Source organism: Pipra filicauda, unplaced genomic scaffold, assembly GCF_003945595.2.
Source record: "Pipra filicauda isolate LSUMZ 115617 unplaced genomic scaffold, ASM394559v2 scaffold16_size7369187_pilon, whole genome shotgun sequence".
In the NCBI taxonomy this organism is placed as follows: Eukaryota; Metazoa; Chordata; class Aves; order Passeriformes; family Pipridae; genus Pipra; species Pipra filicauda.
Window position 1 is genome coordinate 7025261 of NW_024104207.1, and position 14125 is coordinate 7039385.

General features: G+C 46.3%; 1 protein-coding gene across 2 annotated transcripts in view; it reads left to right on the forward strand.

Annotated features, from left to right (window-relative positions):
* The first annotated feature begins 9481 nt into the window (after nt 1-9481).
* The window catches only part of LOC120322935 (autism susceptibility gene 2 protein-like), a 209570-nt gene continuing 204926 nt past the window's right edge, over nt 9482-14125 (forward strand). For both annotated transcript variants that reach the window (XM_039379572.1, XM_039379571.1), the window contains exon 1: nt 9482-10022. In XM_039379572.1, the coding sequence (XP_039235506.1) occupies nt 9738-10022 (285 nt within the window). In that variant the 5' untranslated portion in view covers nt 9482-9737. The remainder of the gene's footprint in view (nt 10023-14125) is intronic.

Here is a 14125-nt window from a genome sequence, read left to right on the forward strand (position 1 = left end):
ATAAATGATGTGTTTAGTAAAACTCTTGAGGTGACCAATGCTGACACAAATCACTTACCTGCAGTGGCATTTGTCCTGGCACTGTCGCAACCCTGACTCTTTGGGGCAGAGCAGAATTTACAACAACCTGCAAAAACTGGTTAGAATTGTTATTTAAAACGAAGAAGTGTTACAGTTTTATTGTTAATATCAGGGGGAATGCTACTTGCAAGGTTGTGCTTTGATTTTTCTTCTGTCTCCTGATGCAACATGCTCACAGAAGAATTCACAACCCTCTCAGATTACTTATTACAACAATGACTTATTTCACAATCCATTTTGAACATAGCTGAAAAGTGTATTTAATATTGCTGCTGTAGTTTCTGTCTTTTTCCATATAAAGTTAGGGCTTGATTTTATGTGTCGCCCTCAGTGAGTATATATTTGCATAGTTCTGTTGACATCAATAGTGCTATATTGATTTATACTGCTTCTGTCTGCCTCATTATTATTTTTATTTTTTGTTCAAGGAGCTTGGTGTATTTTTAAATTCGTGGAAGATAAAAAGGGATTGCCTTCTCATAGCAGAATATAGAGTGTCTGCTGATGGGATATTTTAGATTGGGGCAAGTAAACAGTGAGACATTATCAGTGAAGTTCTGTAAATATTGGGGCTGCTTGAATACCATATGCAGAATATATCAGATCTGTATGTTGGGAACAGGCTGCCCAGAGAAGCTGTGGCTGCCTCATCCCTGGAAGTGTTCTAGACCAGGTTGGATGGGGCTCAAAGTAACCTGGTGAAAGGTGTCCCTGCCCATGGCAAGGGATGGAACAAGATGAGCTTTAAGTTCCCTTCCAAACCAAACCATTCTGTGATTTTTAAAGGTGCCTTAGATTTCCAGGTATCACTAGTATTTAGAAGGATTTGGTGTCCCATGACACAAGGCTGCCAGTCGTGATTTATTGTTTACAAACAAACTTATTTTTCCAGAGATGACTGAGATATCCATTTTTCCAGACTAAAGTGTAAAGTTCAGACGTCAGGAACAAGATGCAAGAGGGAACAGGTTGGAGGGGGGAAAGATCGGTCAAAATAAGATAAACACCCAAGAGATGAGTGGCCAGGAAAATATGTCCATCCCTCTCTGGAGGGAGATGCTGCATCACTGTATGAGCAGCAGCTGTACCACATCTTGCAGGACTGTGAGAAAATGCCTCCACACCTTATCTCACTCACTGCTCATGAACAGGTCCTTGGGTTTGAGTGCAGAAAGAGGCAAAAAATGGCTGGAAATACACCATATAAATCACAGAGGAAAGGATTTTACTACCCTTTGCAACTACAGAATATGCCAAACCTGCTGAGGGTGATCAAAATCTTTTGCCTGAATCTCAGGGCACTTCTGTAAAGAGAGGCTCTTCCGAGGCACTTTCACAGATCTATGATCATGTATTCACTGTTACAGAGATTATACCAGGAACAAGATAACCCCACCTTATCTACTATCACCTTTCAGATGAAATCCCTGTGTGTCAGTACCCACCCAGGCTGGACAGGACAATCCTCCTCCCAGATCTCAGCACAGGTCACAGTGGGCATGGGACTTCCTCAGTCCCCAAGTTCAGCACATAAAGTGTTAAAGCAAGAGAAACTGCAGATTTCTTCTCCCTCTGCTTTCAGGGATTTTCCATCTAATTTCCTTCTCCCTTTTTCTTTTCTCTGCACTGCACTTCAGATGGAAGCATCTGGATCGAAGAGAATTATCTCTTAACAACAACTTGAGTTGTAGTACATTTTCAAAGACTCAAGTTTTATTAGTCACGGAAGACCTTGTAAAAGTTTGCTTGGGATCATTTTTAACAGCAACCAATAATCCTTCTCCCATCAGCCAATGAAAAACAACCCAAGCCTCCCCCCCCAACTCCTGCACAGATGTGTCTTACAGAAATACAACAATTTCAGAGAAGCAAAAGTGACATTTTTGCCAAGCTGCAGGTTTTATCCACAGTAGCTTACACTAATACAGACCTAATTTCCTTCTGGATGCCACCTGAGCACTAAGAACACTTGATGCTCAGTTGGCACAACGTTGTTTGGAGTGGTCAATAATTGCATCTGACTTCGCATTGTACCTTTCTGTCCTCATATTACTTAATGCCAGAGGAGACCAGGTCATGCTGTAAGACTGGACTCTGCTCCTGCACGTTCCCATGTCGGATGACTGTTTTCATCAAAGCACATTAATACAACATGTTAAATAGCAAGCCCAGAAAATTCTCTCACCCTTTCTATCTGCAGCAGTTGAAAAAACAGGTGGATTAAAAAGCAGCATTCCCTGCAGTGTTAACTGGTTTAGCATCCAGTGTCATGTTCAGTCTGCTAACCCAAAAACAGACTGCTTACCTTCAGCAGTCTGTTAGTAATAAGGAAAGATAATATATAGGGGAAAAGAGGCAGAGGATGACAGATTGATTCCAGGGATGTGGTGTCCCATAATTCTCATAAAACTAGAATGAGCTGAGCACATTCAACAGCTTTAAAAATCAAGACACTCTTGTAAATGCCTAAGTGCAGGGGAGGGACTTCAAGTACTCAGGTGTGCAGATTTGGACCAGTTACCCTGACTCTGCTCTCTGCACATGAACTTCAATAGAGAACTTAATTGTTTTCATCAGTAGAATCACACTGATAAATGTGAGTAAACTACAGGATATTTCCTAATGTATTTCTGACACATAAAGATATTGTAGCTGCCCTGCTCTACTGCCAACAAAAATATAGTGAAAAGGTATGAACGTCAGAAATGTAAACTTGAGCTGTCATTAAAAATCAATTTTCATGATAAATTTAATTCACATTTCATAGAGAGCTGTGTAATATCAATAAAAATGCTTTAATAATTGCTGTGCTGGCACACAGTACAGTGTACAACATAAAGAGATATAAATTTTTTGTAATTTAGATGTGGAACTAAACACTGCTTTTCAAAAGAAACCATTTCTCAGGGAGAAAAATGAATGTTAGAGGAGGATGCAATTAATTAGCAATTCCACTCCACCCCTTTTTACAAAGACTGTTCTGAAATTAAAACTTTGAGAGATCAGCTTTCTAATTTATTCATAGACTTAAAAGGCCAGGAAAGACCAGGATCAGGTAGTCTGACCTTCTGGATAACCCAGACTATTAAATTTCATGCAGTTCTCCCTATATCATAACCTGTGTTGGGCTAAAACATAGTTTCTCTTAACCATTGATTGAAAATGCTGGAAAACCCCATTCTTGTGTTTCTCTCACATGCTTTTTGGTGAAGGTGGGAGAGAAGAAAAAATGTAAACTGATTGTTTGCTGTGACATACCAGCAGAACTGGTATAGCACGTGATAGTGCAGTCTGAACTGGGCATCATTGAAATATAAACAGTATTTTCAGGTAAAAAAAGGTGACCAATTTCCAGGGCAGAGACATATGCTACCTACTTAGCAATATGCTTTGGTGAACAGTTTTTGAAGAGACAAAAGGGCAGGTGTATGCTCCTAAATCTCGTAGTCACATTTTAAAAAATCCCATTCTCAAACTGAAAAAAACAGCTGAATTTCCTGAAGAAAATAATAGTTTTCTCATTTACATGTAATTGAAGTCAGAATTTCACCCTAGAAGACCAGTTCACTTTTTAGGATGCAAACTGAAGAACTGTAATTTGCAGTTTGTGCTTTGCTTCCACAGTGAATATAATTAATTACCTCGGACTCCTCTCTTTCTCAGAAATAATTTCTCCATGGAAAGGGTGGTCAGGCATTAATGGGAAGGGGCTGCCCAGGGAGGTGGTGGAGTCCCCGTCCCTGGAGGTGCCCAAAGAAGGCCTGGCCATGGCACTCAGTGCTCTGGGCTGGAGGACAAGGTGGGGATTGGGCACAGGGTGGACTCCATGGCCTGGGAGGGTTTTTCCAACATTAATGATTCTGTGATTCTATTCTATGAATTTTATTTTTTTTTAATTTTGTTCTTTGTGTCTCCTATATTTGTTCCTCAATGAACATGAATATTTGTGGTTCTTCTAAATCTAATGTGGTCTCCAAATTTCATTAATGTACTATTTATTTGATATTTTGGATATTAGATATTCAGGACTGCAGATCCTCCATCCACAATGACACAAACTCTGACCTTGCCATTTATCACCATCCTTTACAGTTTCACAACCAATACAGTATTTTTTTTTCTCATGATTTGGAATCATGTTTTCAAATTAAGCTTCCTGAAACATAGTGACACCTGCTTTACTCTGTATTTGTGAGCACCGCCGTTCACCAACATTCATGCTGGGGGATAAGGCATCTCAGGCAATTAGAAGCACAGGTTTAGTCAGCTTCCACTAGGGTGTTTATTAAAAAATCCCAAGAAACTAGCAGGATCCAAAGATTCTTGAGTTTGTCTGGCCATACATGATAAACATACTCAGCTTTATTGCTTGTGACTGTCCTGATCTCCAGGGACCAAGATTTCACTTGCTGTAAATTACCATAGATCCACACAAGTCAATAGATCAAGACTCTGAAGTTCTTTTCTCCTTCTTGGTCTGATTTTTCTTTTTATTTTTTTTTCTGATAAAATGACTCATATTTTTACTTCATAATTGTATTATAATGAATTAGAAAAACAAGAAAGGCAGAAAAATTAGTTTTTCATCTTTTCTGGGAAAACTTGTACTTCTGCTCATGCCATCCAGCTTTTTTTTTTTCGTTTTTCTTTTCACTTCCCAGATTTCCTGAACTCTATGCTATTTATTAAGAAATATCTGCCAGTTACACAAGGATTACCACCAGCTACAAAAATCCAAACTTCAGCTTTTCAGGACCAGCTAATTTACCAAGATTCTCATGTACCCCCTGATCTCCTGGTACTGGGGATGATGGCTCTAGCATTGTTCTTGCACACAAGAGATAAAACAGCAGAGACTTGAAGACAGGTTCAGGTGTGTGCCTGCCATGGCCATTAATGTCAGGAGGATGCAGGTGCTGGCAGATTGGATCAGGCTGGTGGTCCATCTAGTTCAGTCTCCTGCTTTGTTTTAGAAACTGGTTTAAGTTGTGAGGCATTAAAATGTACATGCCCTCCAGCCACTTGGTAAACAATATTCTGTTTATTCTGAAAGTTCTTACTGCTCTGGACCTCTGAGCTGTCCGGGGCAGTGAGTTCCACTGACTGGGTGAGTTCCTTCCTTTGCAAAAGGAACTATTGTCTCTTCTCTGTATATTTTCTCCTGATATTGTTCTGAAAACCTACCTTCCCCTGGGTTTCAACTAATTCCTTTTGGTACTGCCTTTATCATTATTCTTGAACTATTTGGTTTTTTAAAGGTCATTGCTTTCTAGTCTTCCTGTTGGTTAACTTTGGATGCTCCTTCTTCCGTAACTGTTCCTGTTTCAAACCACCTTGTCGGAGAACACCTTTTAAAACAACCGATGCAGCCTCAGCTACGAAGCCAGACAATCCTCTCTGATAAGCAATACAATTCGGATAAGCAATTCAATTTGGAGAAAATTGGTTTAGTTTTGTGGAACTGTTTTACATTCCTCTGCCATCCACACAACTGCCCTGCCTTTTATTTTGTATTAGAATTTTGGTTGTCATTATTTGCTATTCTTACACATGCACTTTATGAGCAGGGTGGAAATAATAACTAAAAGGCTCTTTTTCCCATTTTCTCTTGGGGCTTTTTTGCATTCCCAGATCAAACTCCTTCTAAAATTAAAAAAAAAAAAGTCTGAAAGACAGACATACATTCTGCTATTTTAAGCTACCCATCTCCGAAAAGGATGTTAACCCTAGAAGGGTACATTTGCCTCTGCTGAGATTCTTATGTGGACTGAACTCCACAAAAATTCCATCTTTGGAGCTTGATGCCAAAGCACAGTGCAAGTTACTCCCGCTAGAAGCGAAGTTCTTGCCATTTCCTCAAGCAATGAATTACCTCATGATATTCAAGTTATGTCAAAATATCCTTTTCAGTTAGGTATGCCAGGGGCTAGTCCTTAGAAAACCCCTTTTAGTGTTTTTACAGTTCCAATTTTTTTTTTTTGCTCCAATGCTTAATGGTGATGTGGAAATTGCAATTCTTGCTTTTGGTCTGTGTTAACCTTTCCCTCTTCATTATTTAGAAACAGAAAGCTTTTGGTATCTGCCTCAAATCAGAAGATTATAGGTCTGTTAGTATATGTTCGAGAAGTACCCTTTCCGTGGGTGTTAATTACTGAGTATCCAGTTGAGTACACTAGTCGTTAACCTCAAAAACAGTGACTCAGCAAGGTACCACAGCAGACTGGTGCTACAAGAAAAAAAAAAAGGAAAAAAAGAGCGCTATTTTCTCACACCAGATGCCAGGCAAGATGTATTTCTAGAGGAAAAGCTAACAGGCAGCCTAAGAACAAATGTGCATGGAGGTCTGTGTTATCCTTTCTGATAAGATGACTTGAAATGTTCAGCTGGAGGCAAAAGCCCATTGGAGAGGGAACTTCTGGAGCATCTGTATGATACTCCCAAATCAATTAAGGTTGGTGGAAATGCTCCTGCTGGATCAGACCCAGAAAAGGGATAATTCACCTGTATTGTACCCAAAAAGGTGACCTGTGAATTCTAATGCTTGAGGTAAATATTGTGCAGAACAAAAATGTTTTTCAATAGAGGATGAGCTAGATGGATGGGTTTTAATCTTATTTTTTTCCATAGACATTCAAGTCTAGTGATTTGTTTCTACAAAGAATGCAAAATAAATCACATATCGTTTCTGTTTTCCACATACGTGCATTCCAGAAGAAAACAGACCGAGCAGACTTTCAGCCACGCAATGAATGTCTGCAGAAATGTATCCGACTACAGGTCTCTTCAGTCACTTTAATGGTGATGGATATGCAGGAAACTATAATCAATTACATTGCCCTGAAAATTACACAGTTATTTTCCAAAAAACCCAACAGGTAACAGTTGTTTGACACAGCATAGCTTAATATTTCTCAGAAGACAGAGACCTTGTAATATTTGAGCTTGCTATACACACAAATTGTATCACTTCAGCTATACTGGTGTAACTTCTGCATAGTCAGATTATATAGATCTGGCAGGCAGCTATGAGACAGAAGAACCCAAAGTAAAACAGAGAAATGCATTCGTTAAACAGAAAACAAAATCTGAACAGGGAGATCTAAGGTCAGATCTAGGAGGTGATGTTCTCTAGCTCGATATTTGAGAATGTTTAAAAACTAGCCATGTGCCTGTGCAATAAGCAGCGTGGCCTTCTGTAAGGTACACACTCTCACACTATCAGGTTACCGACAGCTTTGTGCTTCCTCCTCTTCTGCTTCACACCAGCTTAAAAGTCACTGCATGCCATCCAGGAGATGTGGTGTGGAGAGAGAGGTGGCAAAGGTGTCACTTGCCTTCCAGAAAGAGAGGTGTATCTGATTCCCAGTATTTCTCATAATCACTTAATACTCATAGAAAATATATTAAAAATACTACTTGATTGGTGGCCTAAGTTAAGGTACAGAGTAAACAACATATTACACAGTCAAGCAGAACCTCATCCCCTAAGAGTCAGAGTAGCCCAGAGGGAGACTATTGGAAAAATACACTCAGCCTGTGTGTGTTCCCCTTGCTGCAGCCCTTCTGGGTATCTCAAAGGAGGAATGATTAGCAGCTACAGGAGGCAGATTTAGTTCTTGTAGAGATGGAGTATTAAATTATTTCACTTTCTCTTCCTGCTCTTCCAACCTCTCCTGATATATTTCAAACTACACAATAGCCTGATCATCTGCTACGTGGAGGAAAACCAGTGCTGTGCTTCCAGAGCCCCTCTTCCCTGTTCTGAGCAGAAACTCCACAGGTTTGGCTCTTTTTTCCCATCTTGTTCCTTGCTCCTCCTCTGTCCTTCTCCTTTCTGAACAAATCTCCCTATTCCCCCGGGTCTCTGCTCCTAATGCTTTCTCCCCACAGCCGGACTGAACAGCTTCACGCTCCGGCTGGGCAGGGGCAGGTGCAGCAGCTGAGGCCGTGAGGGACCCGGGCTGTGGGGGAAGGAGACAGGGCAGGAGGCGAAGGGCTGGACACAGAGTCATGGAATCACAGAGTGGTTAGGGGTTGGAAGGGACCTCTGGAGATCCTCCAGTCCGACACCCCTGCCAAGGCAGGGTCTCCCAGAGGAGGTGACATGGGGACACGTCCTGGTGGGTTTGGACTCCACAACCACCCAGGGCAGCCTCTTCATTGGGGGCATCCCAGGGCAGCCCGTTCCACTGGGGACATCCCTCGCCGACAGGCGGGGCCCGGAGCGGTGCCGGGGCACTGGGGGCACTGGGGGCACTCGGGGTCCGGGCCCCCCGCGGGCGGGGCCGGCGGGTGAGGGGTGTCCGTGAGGGGGAGGGGGGTCAGCGCGTGCCGCCGCCCGCACGACGCAGGGCCCCCGCGCATGCCCGCGACTTATTTCGCGCGGCGGGAGCGGAGCGGGCGGGGCGGCGGTGCCGGTCACGTGACCTGCGCGGGGGCGCGCGCGTGCGGCCGCTGGGGGCGACACCGCGACCGCCCCGTGCGGGGCTCGGCGGGACCCCCGGACCGGCACCGCCGACACCGGCACCGACCGGCACCGGCACCGCCGACACCGGCACCGACCGGCACCGGCACCGCCGACACCGGCACCGCCGACACCGGCACCGACCGGCACCGAGCCGCCGCACGGCTCAGCGCCAGCGTTTGTTGTTGTTGCCGCCGCCGCTTTTGGGGAGGGGGCCGCCGCCTCCTCCCCGCTCGGATCTATTGTCGCAACCCCCAGCACACCCCCACAAGCCCCCCGCTCCTTCCTCGCCACAATTAATCCGATGAATTTGCCATGATTGATCCGTATTAATAGCTGGGGTGGGTGGGCGTGTTTTGGGGCTCTTTTTTTTTTCTCCCCTTTTTCCTCTTTTTTTTTTTCTTTTTTTTTTTTCTTTCTTTTTATTGTTTGGTTTTGTTTTTGGAGGGGCCGGGCTGGGATCCGATTTCCACTCCCGAGTCCATCCTTGGTCGGTGCCTGAGAAAATTGCATCTGGATGCATCGTTATTATTATTATTGTGTTTGATCCAGGGAGATAAAGGAGGAGGGGGAGAGGAGTGCGTGTTGGTGGGGAGGGGAAGGCTGCACCCTTCCCTGCACACACACACACGCAGACAGAAGGAGTTCCGTACATCTACATATATATTTCCCCCCGCATGGAACTTCTTTTAGTTGGGGAGGAAAGGAAGAAAGAAAATAAATTTTGTGCAGGGAAATACTCTCAGCTCCCTCCTTCCAGCGGGGCTCCTTTCTTTATTTTTCCCCCCTTCTTTTCTGCCTTTTTTCCTCTCTTTCGAAGATCCTCGCCCTCCCAGCCCCTTGATCAAAGCATTCCGCTATTCTGATTTATTGCCTGCTTGGTGAGGCTTTTTTTTTCTTTTTTTTTTTTTTTTTTTTTTTTTTTTTTTTCAAAGGCGACCTGAGATCAGCCATTACTTTCCTTGGCTCGCTTATAGGAATCTCTTACATTTGGTGCTTGCTGCTGGTGGTGGTGGAACCGCACTCGGATTCTTTCATCCCCTCCACCCCCTTGCTGTCCTCTCCTCCCCTCCTTTTTCTTCTTCCCTCTCTCCCCTCCCTCCCTCCCCCGTTATTCCGCCGGGGGAGCCGGATTTGTGGCTGCGGTGGGGCAGGGGGGGAACGAGAGCGAGAGGGAGAGCCGGCGAGAGACATGGATGGCCCGGCGCGATGCAATGGGCTTCGGAAGAAGCGGCGATCGCGGTCCCAGCGCGACCGGGAGCGGCTAGCCCAGGGCGGGCGGCGCGGAGGGGCCGCCAGCGGGGCCCCCGGGGCCGCCGCGCTCTCCTCTTCGGGCTCCGAGAGGGAAGACAATGGGCCCCCGCCGCCGTCCCGGCCGCGGCCCCCCCGGAGGAAGCGGCGGGAGTCCTCCTCGGCCGAAGAGGACATTATCGACGGTTTCGCGATGTCCAGCTTCGTCACTTTCGAGGCGCTGGAGGTAAGGGAGCGGCGGCTCTGCTTTGTGTGTGCGCCTCATTGTGTGTGCGGGGGGCAGCGCCGGGGGAGCCCCCGCGGCGCCCACCCGGGCACCCCCCCGATCCCGCCGTGCCGCCGGGGGTGCCCGCGGGGCGGTCCCGCCGCCCCCTCCCGTGCCCCGGGGGTGCCCCGCTCCCCTCCCGCCGCCCTCCCGCCGCCGACACCTGCAGCCCGGCGCGCCGCTCCCGGCGGGCGGCGGCGGGACCGGGGCCGTGCCCCCCGCCCCGGCCCCGCATCCCCCCGCGCCGGGAGAGGGGACTTTGTGCGCGGGTCCCCCGGCGGCGCTTCCCTTCCCTCTCCTCCCACGGATCAAACTTTTCTCGCGCCGCCGTGGCCCGGCGGGGCCGCCCACTCGTGTCCGCGGGGCGGCGGGGGGGTCGGGCTCTGTGTGTGTCTGTGTGTCTGTCTGTGTGTCTGTGTGTGCGCGTTTCCTCTCTCGCTCGTGGTGCGGAGTCGGGGGCGCCCGTCCTGTCGCGCTCCCTGCTGGCATGTCACGAGTGGGCCCCGCGCTGGGCGGCTCGAGTCACCCCCCCAGATGGTGGGGGAGCCCAGGCCGGGCCGGGCCGAGGGAAGCGTCGCCCGTGGGGCTTCTCCTCCCCCCGCCCGGCCCGGGCCCGGCTCGCCGTGTCCCCTCTGCCCACCCACTCGCGACCGTGGGACCGCTGTCAGCCCGGCCGGGGCCGTGCTGGTGATGCTGCCGTGCGAGGGGAACCTCCACCCCGTGTGTTGGAAGGGCTTTGTTGTTTATAACTTCTGATCCGGAGAAGTTTGCTGTGGCGAAAAGCGGATTTATTTGGGTTTATGTTGCACGGGAATCACAACTGGAACGATGACGAACTGTCAAAATAAATGTGGAGGTGAAGCTGATTGTTTAACAAAAAAAACCCCTGTGTAGCTCTTAAGCTGTTTAAATATTTAGCCTGGAATACTTAGTGGCATTTTCAGGTTAGTATTTTTTCTTTTCTTTTTTCTTTTTTTTTTTTCTTTTTTTGGTGCTTGTTTTTGGTTTGTTGGTTTTTTGGGGTTTTTTTTGTAGCCTCATTTTGTCTTTGGTTACACCTGTGTCCGTCCAGACTACAGCTTCTGACAGAGGCTGTGGTGTAATTGAAGGGAGGATTTGTTCACTCCAACAAACCTCCACATGGTTGGTGTTAGACTGGTGTAAGTAATAACGAGCAAATGCTGAGGTAATGTCCAGACTCAATTTATCCACCATTTCTCACCTGGTGAGCCCATCCACAAGTGTCCTGCTCAAACTAGACAGATGAAAAGTGTGAATACATGTTTGTTGGCAAGAGTGCGTTTTGTATGCTTCTGTTTCAGACAAAATTCCGTTCTTCCTCAAACAAAGCCCCAGTTCATGTCATTAAGGGTTTTATGGAAATATGGACTCGAGATTTTGGCTGTAGTCCTTTTTGGAGGGGAAATGAAGAGCAAGTTTTATGGTCAGAACTTGGTAGGGTATTTTAGAGAATGTCTTTATTCTGTTTCACTTCTTATTTGTTTATTTTCCACTTGAAAATAATTGCTGCACTCTCCTCTCTTTGCTAAGCCAAGAATGGCTACTACTTGCATCCTCTCGTAATCCTATATCACTAAGAAGGAGTGCAGAAACATTACCCAGTTCTGTCAGCTAATATCACATTCAGATAAAACAATAGCTTGCACACTGAGACTTGACATACTTTTAATGTTCATGTGATAGGTGGCACATTTTGACCTAACGATTTCATGCTGCGTTGAGAAATAATGTCACAAAATTGTTGTTAGGTGCTTTTTCCTGCAGCTCCATATGTATGTTGAGAAACTTGTTTCTGAGGATCAGAGGGAGATGAAGGTGTCTAAGGCACAAGCCCAGTGTGGCAGGAATTACTGTGTGCATTGCGTGTAGCAGCCTCAAGTTTTTATTGTGATTCTTGTGTTGGCGAGGAGTTTGTGAGTGGCTGGTGGAGTGAGATATCTCAGCCTTGGTGAGATGTTTAGGTGTTAATGTGCTTGAGTTGAGACAAGAAGCCTTGGGTGCTGTGAAGAGTTGTCCTGATATTTGTACATCTCATGCTCTGGGTCTACCCCCAGCTCGTGTGAGGATGTGGAGACTTTCCTCAGGTTCCAGAAGACACTTGCACCCAAGTTGTTGTGCATGTTAACAAGACTGTCCCAGCCCAGGCTTTGTGCTTGAGCTTCAGCCTTTTCTTAGGCTTAGCACAGCTGAAAGTGTGCAGAGACAGTGTTTTGTCTGCTTGATGTGAGGAACTGTGAGAAGGAAAGTGCAGAACGCCTTCACCACTGAAAGATCTAAACCCATGGCTTGGAAGAGGGGGCAGAGGTAGGTGGTGGCTCATGCAGGAGGGAACAGCCACTGTGGAGTGTCAGGGTTGAGTTTCTGCTTCTGAGGGCATTTGTAGGGGTGTGAGTTGGCTGAGTGTGAGGTGTCACTCCAGGATCTTTTTATGCATGCTGTATCAAGTTGCAAACAGGAGCAAGAACTTCCATACAGCTTCACCTGTCCTCTACGAAATGCTTTTTGTTGGGGTGACTGAAAAAGCCCAGCCTGTGTAAAATACCAGGTTGTGTGAAGCTCATAGATGGCAAGGGGACACGGGTGCTGCACAAGAACACACATCCCATGGCTGCTGTAGCCTCAGGAGGAGTCATTCAGTCTGTTATGGTTGTGTTGATAAAAGTTCCCATCCCTTGAAGCAAAACTTTAACCAGCTCCCACTCTGGGAACTGCTTTTATGTCCAGGTGTCAGTAGCCTTCTCATGCTTCTCAAGTGTAAAGTGGTGTGGAAACAGAGGCCATTGCTTATAGTCGTCTGTCTCTGTTTATGGTACCCCATACCTTGGTGTCTCTAATGTTTGTGTGGGGAATGCAGGGGAAGAGGGAGTTAAATGAAGACAGCGGTGTCTCATTGTGGATTTTTTTTTTTCTTGGAGTGACAGTTGAGCCATTCCAGTGTCCTTGCAGATGTGGCCAGAGTGATCCTTACCTGGCCTTGCAAGACTTCTATGTAGCTGTGTGCAATGTGGGCCTGGCCCCTACATGGGGGAGCATTTTGAAGCCTTGACCTTCAGAAAGCAACCCTAAATCTGTAGGTAAGCAGCTGAGATGTGGTCCTGCAATTTGATATGCTTCACCAGATTCTCCCATGAGTGGCCTTCTGGGACTAACAGCAGCAAGCTCTGTGGTTTACTCCAGAGCAGTCACTGACCTCCCCAAATCTCCCAGGCTGTGAAGGGAGGAAGGCACAGATGCTCTGTCCACGTGTTAGTGTGACTGGTGGCTTATCAAGCTGACTGCTTTGCCAGGCTTGGAGTAGCCTGTGCTGCACTGCTGGTGTGTTTGTTACCAACAATAATAGCGTGAGGTTCTCCAAACCCAGGTGGGCATTTTAGACACCAGTTTGACAGGGAAAGGTCATTTCTCAGAATGTGATAAATCAATCCATTGGAGTGACTTTCTCTGTGATGTGCTCTGGCAGTGCTGGCAAGGAGGCTTCTGCAGAGCTCTGTGGTGAGGTGAGATTTCTCTGAGATGTTTGTCTCCCTCCTACCCCCTGGTGCGTAGGACTCCGGGCAGGAGGCTGACGTGATGTGGCTGTTGATGTGCCATGGTGAAGATGGTTTACTGTGATGAGAAAGGAAATCTGACCTGAATGTTAAGACAGCTTAAAGCCTGGGAAGTACTTTATGTTTCCTGAGTCAGCTCTGACCATCCCTATGGAGTAAGCAGTTGGTTTCAGGTTTTCTGAACACTGAGTAAGGTAATGAGTTTTTTTCTGCAGATGTTTGTTTAGCTTCAAATCAGGCAGTTCATCTGACAAGCCTGAAATGGGACACAGATATTTATAAAGCACAGACAGAAGTGGGGTAGGAAGCAGGGGGACTTGCATTTAAATGGGAATTCTTGTTTCATAAAACTGTCACAATTTCTCACTGTGCATTTGCTGAGCTGATTTCTGTTCAGCACACAGGCATTTGTCTGTTTTGAGACCATGCTGAATTATCATCAGGTAAAGCCCAATATAATTAATTACAAATGAGAAATGCTGACAAATATTTGTC